Genomic DNA, 21,301 nt, shown 5'->3' with positions numbered 1-21,301 from the left:
TATGCATAGTGCGTAAAGTAAATCTAGTGTTTCCACACTACAATAATACCTAGTAAAGGGAGTCAGTCTTTCCTCATTTCCTCAAAAGGGGGGATTTTGGAGCACACAGGTAGTAACACATATTAAAAAAATAAATAAGCCTGTAATTCCAGCACTTTGCGAGGCTGAGGCAAGCAGATTGCTTAAGGTCAACTGTTTGAGACCAGCTTGGTCAACATGGTGAAACCTCACTTCCACTAAAAAATTAGCCAGGTGTGGTGACACACACCTATAATCCCAGCTACCTGGGAAGCTGAGGCAGGAGAATTGTTTAAACTTAGGAGGTAGAGGTTGAGGTGAGCTGAGATCATGCCACTGCATGCCAGCCTGGTTGGCAGAACAAGAGTCTGTTTAAAATAACAATTTCATCGTCTTTATAGTCAGAAAACAGACTAAAAAATTGATAATTGAGTGTCTTATGTTGGGATAAGATACCTTACCTTGAGGAGAGAGATCCTCAAAGATGAAATGAGAAATAATTTGTTACAGGCAACCCAATGGCAGCAAGCAAATGAGCACATGGGTATGACTTCTTGTCCTATCTCTGCCTGACCTCAAAGCATCACTGGCCTTCTTTATGCCTTGGACTTCAACAATAAAGTGGAGTAGTCACCTCAACATAGTTCTTTATATAAGTAGCTATAAGGCTCATAGGAACAGTGAAAATAAAAGTTCTTCATAAATATAAGGAATTTAGGTTCAAACCAAATTCTTGATTTTTATGGTATGTGAAATACTTAAATGAATGATTACATGCTGTGTAAAAACACCCTAACTTTCTATATTTTTGGTTATCTGGTCATTTCTTTTAAAATTTCATTTAATATATTTGGGAAGAAAATGAATGATACCCAATATTTAGGCAGTTAGAGTGACAGACTGAAAATGGATATTGATGTGTTTCCAGGGTCTCCATGTATGCATCTTTATATTTGCAAAGTATTATAGAGATGTCTTTTATATGTAGTGGCATAAAAATCCTATAATTTAGCAAACGAGAGCCAAATTAATTGAACTCCAAATTAACTGAGTAGCTGACTTACAGTGAGCTGAAATTAATGGAACTAACAGTGTTTTATTATGGACTGGAAGCAGCCTGTAAAATAGTGACATTTGTAATCAGGTGGGTTTAAATCTCAGCTCCACAAATAACTATGTAATTTTGGACAAATTATTGAATGAGCCTCAGTTTGCTCACATGCAAAATGGGGGTAATATCAATTTGGTCATTCTACTTTGTCATATACACTTTTTTATTCTCTGTGAGAATAAAATGATCATGAAACTCAAGTCATAAAGATGATACAGAAGCAATTGCAATAGAATGGGATAAAGGTTCCCATTAGCCTTCCCTTAGAAGGGGAGTCTTACTCAGGATGGGGTGGGTGCTGGCAATCTTAATCCAGAGGCCAGTATATCAGTGTTTGATATGAATTTCTCTTCACTCTGCTCTTAATTTCCCTAATTTCCCGTGGAACATTTTAATAAGAGAGAGAGATCAATATGTTATCCTAGATTTAATTGTTTCAGAGATGAGGTATTGCTATGTTGCCCAGACTGTGCTTGAACTCCTGGGCTCAAGTGATCCTCCCACCTCAGCCTCCTGAGCAGTCGCTGGGACTATAGGCACATACCGCTGTGTCCCACTCATGCTTTATTCTAAAAATGTCCATGGTAGCTAAGACAAGCGTATCTATAGTTAAGTGCTCAATAAAGTTTCTGAAAGCACAAAGATTCTGATTGTATGTTTCCTGAGTTACACTAAAGACACTCTTTACTACTCAGAGTAAGATTATATGATCACAATGTACCGTGTACCATGGTGTTACAAGTTCAGGAAATGATCTTTAGGACCTCGTCCCAGCTCTCTGAATTCTGCTGGCCAGGTTACCTTGGGCAAAATTTGCATCTTTATTTCTTTATCTGCTTATTTGTTCTCATAAGGTTATAGTGAGAATCAAATGAGATATTTGAAAATACTTTGTATATAAGCTTGACTATCAATAGCAGAATTAATGTCAAATATGGGAGTTCAATGAAAAAAATCAAGTTTTATGTATATTTTGGTTAATACGAATGATAGTTAACAATATACAAATTTTAAAGGATTGAGGGAAGTCCTGGATAAAAGAAATTTTTATGTCTGTCTCAGGATGTTATTGGGGTGAGAAGGAGGAGTGTGGAGTTGGGACAGGGAATAGGGTTGGCAGGAAAAACTGCCACAGAATTTAAAAGAGAAGGAACCCCAAATGACCAGTTCTCTTTATTACTTTTATTTCCTTATGAAGTCTGTTTTTGAAAAGGGTGAATCATTTGGTCATCTTCTCTGATCCTGGTTAAAATTCTCCATCTAACACTTTGTTTGGATTTGATGAAATAATTTTCTCAAGTAACTTTTTGAGTTACTTGTTTGGGATTTGTTGGTTTCCTTTTTTCTTTTTTTTTTTCCTTTTTCTTTTTTTGTCTAGGTGGCAGATTAGAACAACCTGTCTCACGACCAGCTCTCCTTGTTTCACCGTTGCATACTGGAGTCCTGCACATCACCAAACTGGGCAGTCAGGCTCACCAATCTAAGGTAGAGAAACACTTGGCACTACAGGATTTGGGTTTTAAATCACTGCAATAGTCAATACTCTTTATTTGTAAGGAACAGAAACTATCTTGGGCAATTTGTTATAAAGACGTGAGTATTTTATGAAACCCAAGGATAAAAGGACAACTGAGTCTAGGCAGGTGAGGCCTGGAAGGCCGTGAGAAACATCCTCACCCTGTGCCCTCATGCTGTTACAGTTTCATTGTTTTATTTCTCACTGTTTTCCAAGACCAGCGTTCTCTGCACAAAGTTAATGTAATCATCTTACGGTTCCAGAGTCCTGCAAGATTAACTAGCAGACTTGCAATTTCAAAGTTAAATTTGGAGGGCCAGGTGTGGTGGCTCACACCTGTAATCCCAACACTTCAGGAGATTGAGGCAGGCAGATCATTTGAGGTCAGGAGTTTGAGACCAGCTTGGCCAACATGGTGAAATCCTGTCTCTATTAAAAAAAAAAAAAATTAGGGCATGGTGGCACATACCTGCAATCCCAGCTCCTCAGGAGGCCGAGGTGGGAGAATTGCTTGAACCCAGGAGCTAGAGGTTGCAATGAGCTGAGATTGTGTCACTGCACTCCAGCCTTGGTGACAGAGTGAGACTCTGTCTCAATAGACTAAATAAATAACTAGGAGAATTTCACATCTGACTGATTCAGGTTTGTGTAGGTGCCTACCCTGGTCCATTCAACAGTGCTCAGGGGGATGGGAGACATTATAGTTGACTACAGGACTTTTGGAGGCCTGTCACTATGAGAGGGAGGGGTCAGAGGACACTGGAATTTCCCTAAAAATGAAAAATTGCTCTGATCTGGGAAAGCACCCCTAAACATGCCTTAGTTACTATTATTTTCTCTAAGGGAAGAGGTGTTTTTAATATAAGACGATGGGAAGTCACTAAATATATAGCAATGGTGGGGTTTTTTTTCTACTATATCTGCAAGATGGCCATATATCCCCAGCACGGACCCAGGCTTTTGTTTCACACCCCCTACAGAGAATTCCACACTGCACATAATTTTCTATCTTTGTTATATTTGATATTTTGAGATGGGGAGCACGTGTTTCTTTTTTTTTTTTTCTTTTTTAAAAGTTTTGTCTTTATTGAGATTCCTTATTTGTTGAATTGTTGTCATTGCTTTTTTCCTTTAATTTTTTTAACTTTTAATTTCAGGGGTACATGTGCAGGTGTGTTACATAGGTAAACCTGTGTCATGGGGATTGGTTGTACAGATTATTTAATCACCCAGGTAATAAGCCTGGTGGTATCCATTAGTTGCTTTCCTGATCCTCTCCCTCCTCCCACCCTCCAGTCTCTGACAGGCCCCAGTGTGTGTTGTTCCTCTCTTTGTGTCCATGTTTTCTCATGGTTTAGCTCCCACTGGGTAAGTGAGAACATACAGTATTTGGTTTTCTGTTCCTGTGTTAGTTTGCTAAGGATAATGGCCTCCAGCACCATCCATGTCCCTACAAAGAACATGATGCTGGTCTTTTTTTTTTTGAGACGGAGTTTCACTCTTGTTACCCAGGCTGGAGTGCAATGGCGAGATCTTGGCCTACCGCAACCTCTACCTCCTGGGCTCAGGCAATTAATTCTCCTGCCTCAGCCTCCTGAGTAGCTGGGATTACAGGCACGTGCCACCATGCCCAGCTAATTTTTTGTATTTTTAGTAGAGACGGGGTTTCACCATGTTGACCAGGATGGTCTCGATCTCTTGACTTCGTGATCCACCCACCTCGGCCTCCCAAAGTGCTGGGATTACAGTCTTGAGCCACCGTGTCCGGCGATGCTGGTCTTTTTATGGCTGCATAGTATTCCACATTTTCTTTATCCAGTCTGTCCTTGATGGGCATTTAGTTTGATTCCATGTCTTTGCTGTTGTGAATAGGGAAGCACATGTTTCAGTGCTCTGCTGAAACAACTGAATTGCATAGTACTCAAGATCATCATTCCAGCTGTGTTTTCTACCCTATGAGCACTCCTACCTGACTCTCTGACACTATGCAAGGTTCCCCCAAATGCCATGCTGTCTCATGCATGTCTTAGCTCTCCTGTTTTTTCCTTTTGTTTGCCTCAGTCATTCTCCTCCCTGATGGTTTATACTATCCTCCCCTCATCTAGGAAGCCCTCTTCCATTCCCATCTGCAGGCTCAGGTAGGTGTCCTTGTTTATGCTCCCCCAGCCCTCTCTTGTGGGGCTCACTGCACTGTGATGGACTCATTCATTTTCTGGTTGGTTTGTTTCTTCAAGGGGAATATCACAGTTCAACCTGTATCACCAGTGCCTAAGAAGGACCTGCTTACCAGGTAGGTCCTCCAGAAAAGGAAGCCATGAATAAATGAATGAAATGAGCATCAGTTCTGCACAGTCTTGGTTTATATTTTCTAGTCTCTATTATCAACAATTCTACTGTAGAAGGTAAGAGTACAGGCTCTGATGCCAGATTTTCTGGGTCCACATCCTGTCTCTGTTCAGTTTCCTAGATATGTGAACTCGAAGAAGTTTACTTCACCTCTGTGTGCCTTAGTCTCCTTATCTGTGGATGGTATAATGAGGTATAATGACACTTCCTACTTCAGGGTCATTGTGGGGATTTAAGTGAGTTAATGCATGTTAAATGCTTAAAGTCTGGCACCTAGAAAACTCTGTAAATTTTATTATCAAACATCTAAATCACGCCAACAAACTCCAGATCTAGGTATGCTTCCTGAGCAATACATTCTGCAGGAATGGTTAGTGCTCTCAGCAGTCATTGACCCTCAGGAGAGATGGATGTGGTCTTTGCCTCCTATTGCTTCTATTATGTGTTCTAAGAGATAAGGAACATAAGGGTATGCTAAGCTAGAGGAATGGGTTAGAAGCTCCACCAGTGGATGCCTTCAGTAAGAGAGTATGTTTATCATGGTTTATTGTGATTACATTTGCTTTTAATGAATGAGTGAGCTTTTTGAAGACAAGCAAATTATTGGTGGAATGATTAGACCTGTGGATTCCTGGGGACTTCATGTTCTTAGTCTTGAGTGGTTATAATCAGAATGTTGGTGAGCAGAAACTATGGTTTTAAAAGCCAGACCTAGACAGAATTTTGTTGTTGTTGAAAATGAAGTGTTTAGGAACAAGCTGAGGGCCCGGCATGGTGGCTCACACCAGTAATCCCAGCACTTTGGGAGGCCAAGGCAGGAAGATCGCTTAGGCCCAGGAGTTCAAGACCAACATAGGCAACATAGTGAGACACTGTCTCTACCAAAAAAAAAAAAAAAAAAAAAAAAAAAAAAAAATTAAAATTAGCTGGGCATGGTGGTGCACATCTGTGGTCCTACCTACTTAGGAGGCTGGAGTGGGAGGATTGCTTGAGCCTGGGAAGTTGAGGCTGCAGTGAGCCATGATCAAGCCACTCACTGCTTTCCAGCCAGGCAACAGAGTGAGACCCCATCTCTAAAAAGAAATAAAATAATCCTGAAGTAGGAACAAGTTGTTCCTATAATTTATAGGAAATGCAAAAGATCTAGAATAGCAAAACAATTTTAAAAAGCAAAGATCAAAGACATTCATTTTTCAATTTAAAAATATACTATAAGCCGGGCGCGGTGGCTCAAGCCTGTAATCCCAGCACTTTGGGAGGCTGAGGCGGGTGGATCACGAGGTCGAGAGATCGAGACCATCCTGGTCAACATGGTGAAACCCCGTCTCTACTAAAAATACAAAAAATTAGCTGGGCATGGTGGCTCGTGCCTGTAATCCCAGCTACTCAGGAGGCTGAGGCAGGAGAATTGCCTGAACCCAGGAGACGGAGGTTGCGGTGAGCCGAGATCGCGCCATTGCACTCCAGCCTGGGTAACAAGAGCGAAACTCTGCCTCAAAAAAAAAATAAAAATAAAAATAAAAAAAATATATATATATATATACTATAAAGCTACAGTCGAGGCAGTGTGGTACTGGCATAAAAATAGATACATTGGGCTGGGTGCAGTGGCTCCCAGCACTTTGGGAGGTCAAGGCATATGGATCACTTGAGCCTAGGAGTTCATTCAAGACCAGTTTGGCAGCATCTCTGCAAAAAGCACAAAAATTGACCGGGCATTGGTGGTGCATACCTCTAGTCCCAGCTACTTGGGAGGCTGAGGTAGGAGGATGGTCTAAGCCTGAAAGGTGGAGGTTGTAGTGAGTTGAGATCACACAACTGTGCTCCAGCCTGGCCGACAGAGTCAGACCTTGTCTCAAAAAAAAAAAAAAAAAAAAAAAGACTTACAGATAATAGACAAATAGAACAGAACTGATAGTCTGGAAATAAATCTTTATATTCAATAGATTTTTTTTTTTTTTTGAGACGGAGTTTTCGCTCTTGTTACCCAGGCTGGAGTGCAATGGCGCGATCTCGGCTCACCGCAACCTCCGCCTCCTGGGTTCAGGCAATTCTCCTGTCTCAGCCTCCTGAGTAGCTGGGATTACAGGCACACACCACCATGCCCAGCTGATTTTTTGTATTTTTAGTAGAGACGGGGTTTCACCGTGTTGACCAGGATGGTCTCGATCTCTTGACCTCGTGATCCACCCGCCTCGGCCTCCCAAAGTGCTGGGAATATTCAATAGATTTTTGATAAAGTTGCTGAGGTAATTTAATTTATTAAAGAAAGGATAATATTTTTAACAAATAATGCTGGGACAGTTGGATATCCACATGATGAACTTAGACATTTATTTCACATTATATATAAAAATAAACTACTAAAAAAAAAATTTTTGTGAGACAGGCTCTTGATCTGTTGCCCAGGCTGGAGTACAGTGGTATAGTCACAGTTCATTGCAGCCTCAACATCCTGGGCTCAAGGTATCCTTCTGCCTCAGCATCCTAAGAAGCTGGGACTACAGGCACATGCCACTACACCTGGCTACATTTTCATATTTTTTGTAGAGACATGGTCTCACTGTGTTTTGCCAGGTTGGTCTTGAACTCTTGGGCTCAAGTGATCCTCTCACCTCAGTCTCCCAATGTGCTGAGATTACAGATGTGAGCCACTGTGCCCAGCCTAAAAATAAACTAAAATAGATCATAGACTTAAGTATAAGAGCTAAAACAATAAAACTTATAGAAGAAAACATAGAACATCTTTGAGACTTCAGGTTAGGCAAAGATTTCTTAGATACAACAACAAAGGCACAGTCCATAAAAGAAGAAAAAAATGAATAAATTGAACCAAATCAAAATTCAAAGTGTTTGCACTTCCAAAATGCAGAATAGATAAAATGAGAAAACAAACAGCAGACTGGGAGAAAATATTTCTGACACACATATCTGATAAAGAACTTGTATCCAGAATATATACTCATGTACCTCAATAACTAACAGATAAAAACCCACTTTTAAAAATGGGCCAAAGGCTGGGTGTGGTGGCTCACACCTGTAATCCCAGCACTTTGGGAGGCCAAGACGGGTGGATCACCTGAGGTCAGGAGTTCAAGATCAGTCTGGCCAACATGGTGAAACCCTGTCTCTACTAAAAATACAAAATTAGCTGATTGTGGTGGCACACAGCTCTAATCCCACCTACTTGGGAGGCTGAGCAGGAGAATCACTTGAACCTGGGAAGCAAAGGTTGCAGTGACCTGAGATCCCACCATTGCACTCCAGCCTAGGTAAAAAGAGCAAAACTCTGTCAAAAAAAAAAAAAAAAAAAGGGGGGGGGGGCGTAAAAATTTTATCAAAAAGAAATATGAGTAGCTAAAAAGCACATGGAAAGATGGTCACTAGTCACCATGGAAACACAAATTAAGACCACAATGAGATACCATGTTACACTCATTAGATTGGTTACACCAAAAAAGAAAACAAATACAGCAAGGATGTCTAGAAATGAGACCCGCCTACATGCTGCAGGGAATGTAAATTATTGTAGCCACTTGGAAAATAATTTGTTCATTTCCTAAAAAGCTAAACATACACGTACTTTATGATCCAGCAATTCTATTCCTAGTATTTATCCAAGAGAAATGAAAACATATGTTTACACAGACTTGTATGCAAATATTCCTAAGTCCTATTTATAATGTTCAGAAATTGGAAAGACAGGTAAATAATTGGTGGAGTGATTAGACTGTGGATTCTTGGGACCTTCATGTTCTCAGTCTTAAGGGGTTATGATGGGAAGGTTGGTGACCAGAAACTGTCTTTTTAGAAGCAACTGTCCTTTTAGAAACCATCCTAAATATCCATCAACAGGTCAATGGAGATACAAAAATGTGGTATATGTTTACAATGAAGCATTACTCAAAAAAAAGAAGGAACAAACTACTGATACATGCTGTGACTGGATAGACCTCAGAATCATTATAGTGAGTGGAAGAAGCCAGACACAAGCAACCCTAGATTGTATGATTCTATTTATGTGAAATGTCCAGAAAAGACAAATCTTTAGAGGTAGAAAGTAGATTAGTGGTTGCAGGATATGGTATGAGAAATGAGGATTAACAGTGAAAATGAAGGGTCTAATTGGGGTGGAAATATTCTAAAGCTTCCAGTTATACAACTTGGTAAATTTATAAGAATCTGAATTGTCTACTTGAAGTGAGTGAATTATTTGAAATGCAAAGTACATCTCAGTAAAGTGTGTGTGGGGAGAGAGAGGTAGGGAGGAAGGTAGAGGTGGGGGGAGAGAAAAAGTGGGGAGGAGAGAGAGAGAGAGAGAGAGAGAGAGAGAGAGAGATAGAGAGAATGAGAAATGGTTGAAGCCAGGCTCTTTGGATTTGGAACCTGGGTCTGCTGCTGTATGATCTCAGGCAAGTTTAACCTCTTTTTGCCTCAGTTTCCTGCCAGTAAAATTGTGGAAAATAAGAAGTAATTTACTACAAAGCCATGCTGGGAAGGTTGTGGTGATACTTAAAGAGTGCTTACTTAACACAGAGCTGAGACCTTAGAAAGAGCTCAATAGATATTAGCAATAGTTAGCCTACCAAGGATCCAGCACAGACTTAGTTGAACTTAATTCGAATCTTGGAGGATTTGGACAATGGCTTGCAGAGGATATTGACTGGTCTTGTGGAATTGACTCCCGGGGACCCTAAGAGCCTACAGCAGGTGTCCCCAAACTACGGCCCCCCCGAGGGCCACATTCGGCCCCCTGAGGCCATTTATCTGGCCCCCTGCCACACTTCAGGAAGGGTCACCTCTTTCATTGGTGGTCAGTGAGAGGAGCACAGTATGTGGTGGCCCTCCAACGGTCTGAGGGACAGTGAACTGGCCCCCTGTGTAAAAAGTTTGGGGCCGCCTGGCCTACAGCCTGTGAGTTGTCAGTTGCATGCAGACTGGGGGATTGGAACACAGGAGCCTCAAAGATGAAGAGTATTTTTCCACCCCAGCAGCATTTGCAGAGGTGTCATCCTGCTACCCATAAATGTGGCCACGATGTGCAATGTTTCAGTCCCGGTTCAACAAGTGTTTAGGTTATGCCCACTCCTTGCCAGGTCCTGCTGGGGCAGAGGACAGGTGATTTGGAGGCACAGAGGAGGGACACCTCACCTTGCCCATGCAGTTTTCTAGAGGATATGATGTCTTAGTTTGATTTGAGACCCCTTAGAAGTTACCCAGATGAAGGGGTGCAGAGAGTTACCCAGGCAGAGGGTATAGCTTGAGAAAAGCCTAGAGGCAATAGGGAGCTTGCTGAGTTCAGTGATATGAGGATGTGGAAAGCAGAATGACAAGAAGAAAGACTTGGGGTCCCAGGGAAAGGCCTTGGGTGCCATGATAAAGAATTTTATTGTAAATAGTACTACATTAAATTTGTGTGCATGTGTTTTATAGCAGAATTATTAGAACACATGGACACAGGCAGAGAACATCACACACTCAGGCCTGTTGGTGGGTGGAGGGAGAGCATTAGAACAAATACCTAATGCATGTGGGGCTTAAAACCTAGATGACGGGTTGATAGGTGCAGCAAACTACCATGGCCCATGTATGCCTATGTGACATCCTGCACGTTCTGCACATGTATCCTGGAACTTAATTTAAAAAAAAAAAAAAAAAAGTCTGTCTAGAGGGAGAAATGGGGAAAAAACAAAAAGAATTTTATTTCTCCTGAGGGCAATGAGAAGTGCAGTTTCTAAGTATCTTCGGGCTCAGAGATCTTCAATTAAATGGTCCCAAATGGCATCTACCTATCATACTTTGATACAGCCTGTTCTGTTGATTAGGAGCAAATAAATGTCCTCCTGGATGTTTATGGCCTGAGTTTTTCATTTGGGCAACTCAAATGCAGGTTCCTTCCAGGACCACATCCATGCTACTGGCTGGCTGAAAAATGGCTTCCTGGCTCTCACAAGGGGAATACAAAGCATGGAGTGGTGGCTGTGAGCCTGTCTGCAGGGACAGACCTCAGAAAAGCAGAGAACTGTAAATGTTTCATAAACTTCTCTCTGGGTGCCTGCGCTGGCTGAGAGCCCATTCATAAGCCTAGGCGGCTGAGGCGCAGGTATTGTGCCGGTTACTATAGTATCACCTTGGAAAGGCTCACTTGGTGAGAGCCGCAGCCGAGCTGGGGTGGGGCAGGAGGGGTACGCGGCTGGCTGGAGGGACTGGCGCTAGGCCACGGATGCTGCTGCTGGTCTCAGGACTTCTGGTGGTCCGGAGCTCACGCTAGCGTCCCCAGCTGCAGCCTAGGGAGGGAGGCTGCGCTCAGTCTGAGACAGCGGCCACAGGCTGCTGCAGAGAGTGCAGCTTTTGCAAGGGGCTGAATTCCCAGCCAGACACCCCTTGGCCTCCTTTTTGGAGGGGTGGGGCAGAGAGAGGAGGGAGTTGTCTCATCTTGGAAGGTCTGGGCTGGGTTTCATCTCCTTTTTGATTTTGAGTGGTTCCCTCCATGAGAATTGACTTCCAGGTGTTCGCCAAAGGAAACAAGGTGCTCCCCACACTGGAAATTCTCGAGAAAGGATGACAGTTTTTGAGACTGACTGTTAACGGCTCAGAGGTGCCCCTCATTCAAAATGCCTTTTAAAGCATTTGATACCTTCAAAGAAAAAATTCTGAAACCTGGGAAGGAAGGAGTGAAGAACGCCGTCGGAGATTCTCTGGGAATTTTACAAAGGTAAAGTTTGCGAACTTCAGTTCCTTTCTGAGTAGTCTCCTATATGTGAGAGACTTGGTATCAGGTTTTTAAAACTACTCTTTAACGAGGAGGGGGTGAGTCAGGTTAGATCCTTCTGGATCCCCTTCTAGCTTCAGTAGTCTGTGCCTGGAGGAAAAACAGATGCATCAAAAGTATTGGGTTGTATTAGGAAAGTGTTAAGACAAATATTCTATTTATATAGCTGGATTAGCACTTTCTGGAGATGGTGATATTGCATATGGTATGTTTGGCATTGAATTAGAAAATATTTAGGGAGACAATATTTCATGTTAATTCATTAGTAATGACATATAGTTATGCCTTAAATAATTTTTATGAGTTTTTCACTGAATCTTTCCACTATAAATGACAATTAAATTTTTGCAATTTTTTAGCCTATTTAATAAAATATATAAAGTGGTTCCGGATTGTATAGTTTGCAAAGAGAAGCATAGTCACACAATAGTTTGAAGGAGGTAACTGAAGAAATTTATTTAAAGCAGAAAATCTCACATAATTGCATTGGGAAAATGTTAAGTACTATCATTGAATGTAATTTTAGTTCAAACCAAAAAGTAAATATTTTTTAAGGTAAAATATATTAGTGAAAAGAGAGTTTGCCACAAATGAATGAATTAATGTGACATTTTAATTTATGAATTTTTATAGACATAGTAAGTGCCTTCTCAAGTTATATAGATGATTTCATAAGTTGTCCTTATGTGCAAGGTAAAATGACTGCTTTATCTCTCCTATATACACAAATGTGAAACATACCTTTGGTAAGTTCTTTGTGTGTTGAATGATTATTTCTAATCTTGGTGAGTGAAAATGCCATCTGGTATGTCCTTTTAACTTTTCTATTATCTCTTAAATTTCAAAAGTTTTTCATTTAAAGAACTATTTCCAGGCAATGTGAGATTCATCCCGTTTCTTGTGTTTTAAAACACATATGCTCCTGTCAGTTTTAAATTTTCCATTGTATCACTCTTAATAAACTTTCCTAATAAGAAAAAGGAGTTGGACACATTATTTCAGTAATTAAAAACATGTAGGCTTCAATCAGACCTATACTAAATTAGCATGTCTAGATGAAAACCTAGCTCAGTGACAGCAGCATAAACCAACCAAATATAGAAAAAAAAATTACAATTAACATTTTTTCACGGGGGTTTTATCCTTCTGCTGAGCACTCCCCAGGAAACATCTTATTGTGATGGCATTCATTTGATTAGAAATGCAAAAAGAATTTTTGCATAATAAGCACAATAGCTTAACTGGCTTATTCAAATGATGACAAAGGAATCTGGCAAAGTCAAGAATAAAAATCACAGGCCAGGCGCAGTGGCTCACGCCTATAATCCGAGCACTTTAGGAGACAGAGGTGAGAGGATCACTTGAGGCCAGAAGTTCGAGACTAGCTCAGGGAACATAGAGAGACCCTGCCTCTATGAAAATATAAAAAATTAGCCAGCATGATGGTGCATGCCTGTCATCTCAGCTTCCCAAGAAGTGGGAGTATTGCTTGAGCCCAGAGGTTGCAGCGAGCCAAGATCGCACCTCTGTACTTCAGCCAGGGAGACAGTGAGACTGTCTCAAAAAATGGAAGAAAAAAAAAAAAAAACAAAAACAAAAAAAACCAAAAACCCATGACTTTCGGCCATAGTCACCATTATACTCAGCAAACTCTGCCTTAGTTTATAAAATATTTGGTATAAGAAAATACATAGGAATTTTCTTTTCAAACTTAAGTTTAATTGCTTTTTTAAAAAATTTAATTCCTTTTTTCAATAGAAGACTGAGTGAAGAACCGGTTTTGCTATGTTCGATTGGAGGGGCCACATAGAGATCTTTTTGATTACCAAATTGGTTTGCTTAGGGGTATAACAAAATTAGTGATTTTCCAAATTGTGTGACCTCAACTAGAAATTGGGCTATGTGTCTAGGACTGTTTGAACAGTTTCCACAGAACAATAGAAAAACAGCCAGCACAGTGCTGGAGATAGAGAATGCACAAAACAAACGCTAGATATTGTCATGGTTGTCCTAATTGTAGAATGGCTTTAGCAAAAATAAAGCCAAGGTCAAATCCTTTTTTCAGTGATCTATAGAGAGAAATTATTGGCAGAAGCAAAAATAGACATTGCTTGAGCAGTGATCCAAGTTGACCCTCAGTTCTAGTGGTCTTTGAGCAGAGCTCCCAAATTATCAAGACCAGCTCTGCCACATGTTTGGCATTAACCACAGGTGTATAAGGTAATTATATGTAAAGGACCCTGCTCAGAGCCTGGCATATACTGGCCATTTCCTGCTCATTTCACTGATTTTCATGTAAAACCAGTTGACAGAATCCCATGTAAAAAAATCACAAAGAACTGTTTTCTGTTTTGTAGGAGCATTTGGAAGTTGGAAGCCTCTACATTCTAACTTAGAAGGCAATGTAAATCATAGCTGTCTAATAATGTTTGAGACTGAGGTCATCATCTAAATGGAATTCTTGAGATGCTTTTTAATCACAGTGTTCCTCACAGTCAGGGGAGTGGCAATTGCGCAGGGAAGCATTTGAGAGTTCCCACACAGAGTTGATTACAGTCAGGCATGATTAGCCTTCCTGGAAAACAGTCATTGATAAGAAGCAGCTGAGCAATTATTCAGCTAAAGGTAAAATAATGTTTTAGAAGTGTAGGAAGAAAGAAGATGCACTCATTTATAGTTTAGTGTTGTATTATATGGATGACAAAGAAAGCATTAAACTTGGAAATTAATATCCAGAAATTGACAGGCAGATTTGTTTGATTTAAATGACCATTTATGTGTCCTTTAATTGTTCATGTCTAAAAAACATAATAGTAATGAAACAGTATGTTTCAGACACTGTAAACTCATTAATTCTATTAAAAACCCCATGCAGAGGGGACTAGTATAATTACAATTTTTCTCACTCTGTTGCCTAGGCTGGAGTGCAGTGATGCAATCATAGCTTACTGCAGCCTCAAACTCCTGGCCTCAAGCTATCCTGCCTTCCTGGCCTCCCAAAATGCTAGGATTATAGGCATAAGCCACAGTATCTAGCAACAATTTTACAGATGAGAAAAGAGACACAGAGAGGTTAAGTAGCTTGGTTATTTAAATCACAGCTCATGAATGGCAGAGTTGGGTTTCAGACCTGTTGTTCTACGCCCATCGTTCTTAATCATTACATTGTTACCTCTCTAATCAAGTGTTTTCCCTCTTCCCACTCACTGTCTTGAAATTATGCCACTTATTTAGGTTTAGGGAGGTACTTGGACTGCAATGTAGCTAGAAACTTCTGGACCTGCTGGCAAGTGTGGTGGACTGTTCTCTTAATCAATTGTACCAGTATTGAAGGCTTTCCCCAAGGAAGGTATAAGGGGAGTCTGGTCTCCTTACAAGTATGTCTATCTTCCCTTTAAATGAAACTAGTCCCTGCATCGTGTCTGTCCTCAGTATTCAGGGGTTGTGTATTAAACATATGTACCAGATGTACACTTCCTGCTCCATCAACAAAGGCGAATGTGTTAAAGCTTCTCTGAGATCAGGCAATCCTGGGTTCCAATTGCTGCAGCATCCTTTACTTCCCCTACCTGCATGACCTCAGGCAAATTGGCTGCAATGGGGTGACTCTAGGAAACCAGCTCAGATCACATCTCCCCACTGCTCAAAGCTGCCTCATTCAGAGTTAAAGCCAGGGCCCTTTCAATGGCCTTCAAGGTCCTCTGTGATCTAGGACTTTGAGAAGACCCTCTGACTTCATCTGTGACATTTTCCTGCCTCACTCTACTCTGGATTCACTGGCCTCCTGGCTCTTACTAGAACTCCTCAGATCCACTCCTGGCCCGGCTTTTGCCCTATCTATTTCTTTTGCTTAAGTGCTTTCCTCCCAAATAGCCTGATGGCTCATTCTGTCTTTCTTCAAGTCTCTGCTCAAGGATCCCTGCTTTCCTGACCATCCTGTTTAAACATAAGGCTCACCTGCCCTCCTCCTCCTGCCCTCTTCTCTGTCCCTCTTTCCTGCTTTATTTCACCTCTGTCTTAGGTAGGTTACCTAAAAAGCACAGACCAAGACAGGCATTTGGATGAGCCTAGAATGTGATTTATTGAGAGAGCTCTTCCTGAAAAAACTGAGAGGGAATAAAACAAGAAAGGAAAGGAAAGGCTGGGTGCAGTGGCTCACGCCTGAAATCCTAGCACTTTGAAAGGCCAAGGTGGGCAGGTTGCCTGAGCTCAGGAGTTCAAGAACAGCCTGGGCAACACGGTGAAACCTCGTCTCTACTAAAAGATAAAAAATTAGCCAGGTGTGGCGGTGTGCACCTAGAGTCCTAGCTACTTGGGAGGCTGAGGCAAAAGAATTGCTTGAACCCAGGAGGCAGAGGTTGCAGTGAGCTGAGATAGCACTACTGTACTCCAGCCTGGGCAACATAGGGAGACTTGGTCAAAAAAAGAAAGAAAGCAGGAAAGCAAGAAAGCAAGAGGGAGGAAGGGAAGGAAGGAAGAAAGAGAGGGAGGGAGGGAGGGAGAGGAGAGGAGAGGAGAGGAGAGAGGAGAAAGAGCCAAGTAAGAATGCTCGCTCACAAAGATTTAGACCTCTCAGGATCTTTCACAGGGGAAAGATCCTGGAGCACAAGCGATGTGCCGAGTCCTTCCTTTGGGGCAAGTGAGGCAACCTTTTTTTTTTTTTTTTTTTTTTTTATCTCTGCCTCAGTCAGTCATTGGCTGTGGGCTGCCCCACTGAGGTGAGGGATTTATTTGGAGGCCACTGAGGAAGTTCTCCAGGGTCCCTCATGCCAGGACCAGAATCCCAGGCAAGGAGTCACCATAGTAGCAAGGTGAACAGAATGGATTGCCCGAGCTCAGGAGTTCGAGAGCATGTTGCCTCATCATGGGAGCAGGAAGAAATGTGTTTGGCATCTAGGCGATCCACTCAGACATCTCCTGATACTGCCTTGGATAGCTTTTTTGTTTTATTTTAATTTTTAAAATAATAGAGATAGGGGTCTTGCCATGTTGATTAGGCTGGTCTTGAACTCAGATGATCCTCCCACTTTGGGCTCCCAAAGTGCTAGAATTACAGGCACAAACCACTGCACCCTGCCTAGTTTTAGCTGCAAATGTGAAAACACAGCAACTGTGACCTGCTAGCAGCTCTGAAAGTAGAGTTGTGCTTGCCCAATAAGGGGAACTGGGGAGTGCGCTATGGTTTCTATGACAGCCCCCCACTGCACTGCTCAGATCAACTTGCTTCTCACAGGAAGTCCACTCCTTCCAGGGTCAGCTTCTCCAAGACTCTATGGTTGCAGTTCCCAAGGACCCTTCCATAGAAGAGTTATTAAGACAGAATCCAGTGCCCACTGTGATGACTGGTCCCTCTTCTCCATCCCTTTCTGATTCCCCTCTTCTGTTGGCTTGCCCGATGGGTTGCCCAGATCTTCATCCCTGAGAGGTCTAAATCTTTGGTTAACATAACCTCATCGGTCGTGGTTGCTGTATTTGCCCACTGACAGTTAAAAACTAGCCAAGGCAGTATCAGGAGATGTCCCAGCGGATCATCTGGGTGCCAAACATATTTCTTCCTGCTCCCATGATGAAGTGACAGTTCCGGTTCCTCCTGAAGATCAGGATCCATGACCTTTTCCACTGTAGTGACTTCTTGCCATGTCTTCTGGTCTTGGCACGAGGACCCCAAAGTGACTGAGCAGCAGTCCTAACCATATGTTGACTGGGATCTCCATTGTGTTCCTAAATGGAAAAACTCTTCCTTGTGAATCAGGATTTCTAGACCCTCAGAGCCTAAGTTGAAGAGATGAGATATTCCTCAGGTGGGTTAGTGGGAATAATGGCAAATGGGGCCACTCCTTCTCTCACCCCTTGTTTCATTGACCTGTGTATTCTGCCCATTGGGCACACAGCACCATGTCATAACTGTTGGGTTGTTTATTTGTTTAAGATGGAATCTTGCTCTGTCACCCAGGCTGGAGTGCAGTGGCTTGATTTCGGCTCACTGCAACCTCCGCCTCCCGGGTTGAAGCAACTCTGCCTCAGCCTCCCAAGTAGCTGGGATTACAGGCACCCACCACCACACCAGCTAATTTTGTATTTTTAGTAAAGATGGGGTTTCAGCATGTTGGCCAGGCTGGTCTCGAACACTTGACCTCAAGTGATCTGCCCACCTCAGCCTCCCAAAGTGCTGGAATTACAGGCACATAACTGTTGGTTTATGGAATATATTGCATCCTGGAGTATAGCACCTTACCTTCCCAGAACTTAATCTCCAAGATTATGCCACAGCTGCATCTTTAAGAAGCTTCTTCAGAGGCTGGGCACCTTGGCTCAAATGTGTAATCCCAGCACTTTTGGAGGCCAAGGCAGGTGGATCATTTGAAGTCAGGAGTTTGAGACTAGCCTGGCCAACATAGGAAAACCCCATCTCTACCAAAAATACAAAAATTAGTCAGGCATGGAGGTGGGCACCTGTAATCTCAGCTATTCAAGAGGGTGAGGCAGAACTGCTTGCTTGAACCCAGAAGGCAGAGGCTGCAGTGAGCCAAGATCAAGCCACTGTACTCCAGCCTGGGCAACAGAGGAAGACTCCATCTCGAAAGAAAGAAAGAAAGAAAGAAAGAAGGAAAGAAAGAAAGAAAGGAAGGAAGGAAGGAAGGAAGGAAGGAAGGAAGGAAGGAAGGAAGGAAGGAAGGAAGGAAGGAAGGAAGGAAGGAGAAAGAGAAAGCTTCTTCAGCACTGGCAGGCTGTCAGCTTCTAGATGGTGTGAAATATTGTGGGGCTTGTGGGTCCCGTTTTCATGTGCCCACTGCTATGCTATCTTTGCTGTAAATTGGGTGTCTTGATCTGAGAAAATGTGATGTGAGGTCCCATGTTGAGAAATCAGACACTGAATCCTCAGATAGAGATGCTGGCTGAGACTTGTAGTCTGAATGGGCAAACTCATACATAGAATATGTCAACCCCAGTCAGGATGAATTGCTACCCTTTCCAGGATGGAAGGGGTCCGTTATAAACAACTTGTAAACAAGAGACTGGTTTGTCCCCTCAAGAACTGTGCCATCTCATGGGCTCAGCATTGGTTTTTTTGCTGACAGCAGCAGGAGCAAGCTCAGTCCTGGTGAGTGGGAGCCCCAACATAGCCTCCATCCCTGCTGCCATGGTCACTCTGTTCACAAGTGCACTGCTCTAGCACTAGGTGACTGAGGATGGAAGCTGACTGATATTAACTGGCCAAGTCAGCCTGCCTATCGTCTGCTTTGTGCCTCTTCCAAATGGCTTGTGTTAATGTGCAAGCAGGAGAGCTCATACTAGGCATCCACCTATACTCATCCAGATCTCTTCCCCAGATCTTCTTCCCAGTCCTCCAATATTGCCCTATCTGATTCCTGACCTCCAGTGAAGTCACTCACCACTGCCTGTGAGTCCATGTATACCCTTACCTTTGAATGTTTCTCTTTTCATACAAAATGGGTGGCCAGGAGACTGCTCAAAACTCTGCCTATTGGGAGGCTTTTGCCCTCACTGTCCTTCAGGGCCATCCCTGGGTGGGCTGGAGTACAGCAGCAGTCCATCTGTAACACACTCTAACATACCAAATTGACCAGCTTTGGACCGAACTCAGTTTTCTTCCTCCTGTAATTTGTCCACAAGTGTGAGCTCATAGCCATTGGTACAGCAGATATAGGTCACATGGCAACATGGCCCCTCTGACATGGGCTTACTTGTGCCATGTGGCCCTGCTGGTGTTAGATTTCAGATAGACCACTTCCATCTTAGGACAAACAGTTGGACTTCGCAGGTTTGATAGTACCTAGCTCATGATGGGTAGTTTTAGCTGCGTGGTATCTTGATATTCCATGGTCAGAAGCTGTGACTCCACCAGGACTCAGTAACATGCCATGAGTTATTTTTTGTCTGTTTTATATTTCTCCACTATAGATGGCATGGCCTTGTCCCAGAATCCTAAGGCTCTATGCTATATTTCTCCTATTGAGTTTTGCCGGAAACCTCATATAGAGTCTTTTCCTATTCAGGTGCCTTTAGTACCAAGGGTATGCTGGAGAACACAGCCCTAGTGGCAAGGTCACTCCTATTGCAGCCTGGACTTGCTACAGGATGCTTTCTTATTGTTGGATCTCATTAAAAACTAGCAGTCTTTTATGTCACGGAATAAGTGGGTTAGAACAGTATTTCCAAGTGTTGGATACATTGCCCCAAAAACCCAAAGAGGACTGCCAACCATTGTGCTTCTTCCTTGGTGGTTGGAAGTTCAAAGCACAATAACCTTTCCTTCACTTTAGAGGGAATGTCTGGATGGTCTCAAACACTAGACCCCTGTGAACTTCACCCATGTGATGGAATTGTCTTTGTAGTAATTATTTCCCACCTAATGGAGCACATATGTTTTACTGAGGCATCCAGAGTACTTGTCAATTCTTGCTTCTGAGGTCTCAACAACATGTTGTCATCTATTGGTCATAATAGATAAATGTGATGTTCTGCAGAAGGTCCAGAAGGTCTCTCTGGCTATATTATGAGAGAGGACAATCCATGGATATCTACTGTTGTTCATCTCATGTCATTGTGAACTTCTTAGCCTCCTTTCTAATGGATATGGAAAGAATGCACCAGATCAAGATAGGCAAGCTACGTACCTGAGTTAAGAGTGTGGTAGTTCCCTGTCGTCCACTGTGATCCCCCTCCCCCCACCTTTTTTTTGCAGGTGGTTAGGCTGGTGAATTACATTGGGATCTAATGGGATGTAACACCCCTGCATCCTTTAAATCTCTGAAGGTACAATAATCTCTGTCATTCTGCATAATGTGATACTGTTTCTGATTTATCTTCTTACCTAGGGATGCCAGTTTTAAGGACTTCCACTTGACTTTTTTCTATTACAACAGTTTTTATTCTACAAGTCAAGGAACCACTGAAAGGGTTTTTCCAAATGCTAGCTGTCTCTCTTCCAATTACACATGTGGGAATTATACACGGGGAAATGACCACTGGGTGGGTCCATGGACATGAACTCACTATGAGGCGAACCTGGGCCAGGACTCCACTTACATGAGCCCCACTCTAACGGAGGCAGGATAATGCTATAAATCCCTGAGTATCAACATCAACTTGCCCCAAAATATCGAGGTATTTTTCTTTCTTCAGTGTATGTTTACCCAAATTAATGGTGCCAGATTCCTTCGGGGAAGGACTGTGGGCATCATGACTGCGTTTCTTTCAGTGGTATTGTGGGTTCCTTTGTCATGGAACCTTCAGTCTTCTCCATCAGTCTTTAGATTTTAAACTGGGAAAGAGAGTGTGACTTTCCATAGGGATGGCCAGCCTCAGTCTACTGCCCATTCATCAGCTCTTGATCTTTCCTGGTTTTCTGTATGTGAAGCAATACACAGACATTGGCTGCCCATTTCTTTTGCTCCTAGGAGCGCCATGTTCTGTGAGACATCTCTGAGATTCCTATGATCTGATTCCGTAACTGTCATTCTGAATTTCCTGCCTGTATGTATGATGGTTAAGTGCTGCCAATCATCCTAACTGC

The 21,301-nt window shown here is 42.5% G+C and overlaps 1 protein-coding gene across 1 annotated transcript in view; it reads left to right on the top strand.

Moving 5' to 3' along the window:
* The first annotated feature begins 6,473 nt into the window (after nucleotides 1-6,473).
* The window catches only part of SLC17A8 (solute carrier family 17 member 8), a 66,595-nt gene continuing 51,767 nt past the window's right edge, over nucleotides 6,474-21,301 (top strand). Inside the window, exon 1 of the mRNA XM_074402359.1 lies at nucleotides 6,474-11,706. Coding sequence (XP_074258460.1) covers nucleotides 11,606-11,706 — 101 coding nt within the window. The 5' untranslated portion in view covers nucleotides 6,474-11,605. The remainder of the gene's footprint in view (nucleotides 11,707-21,301) is intronic.

The sequence above is a fragment of the Saimiri boliviensis genome, chromosome 7, assembly GCF_048565385.1.
Source record: "Saimiri boliviensis isolate mSaiBol1 chromosome 7, mSaiBol1.pri, whole genome shotgun sequence".
NCBI classification, from domain to species: domain Eukaryota; kingdom Metazoa; phylum Chordata; class Mammalia; order Primates; family Cebidae; genus Saimiri; species Saimiri boliviensis.
The sequence above is the reverse complement of the archived record's forward strand: the minus strand, read 5'-3'. Positions and strand labels throughout refer to the sequence as shown.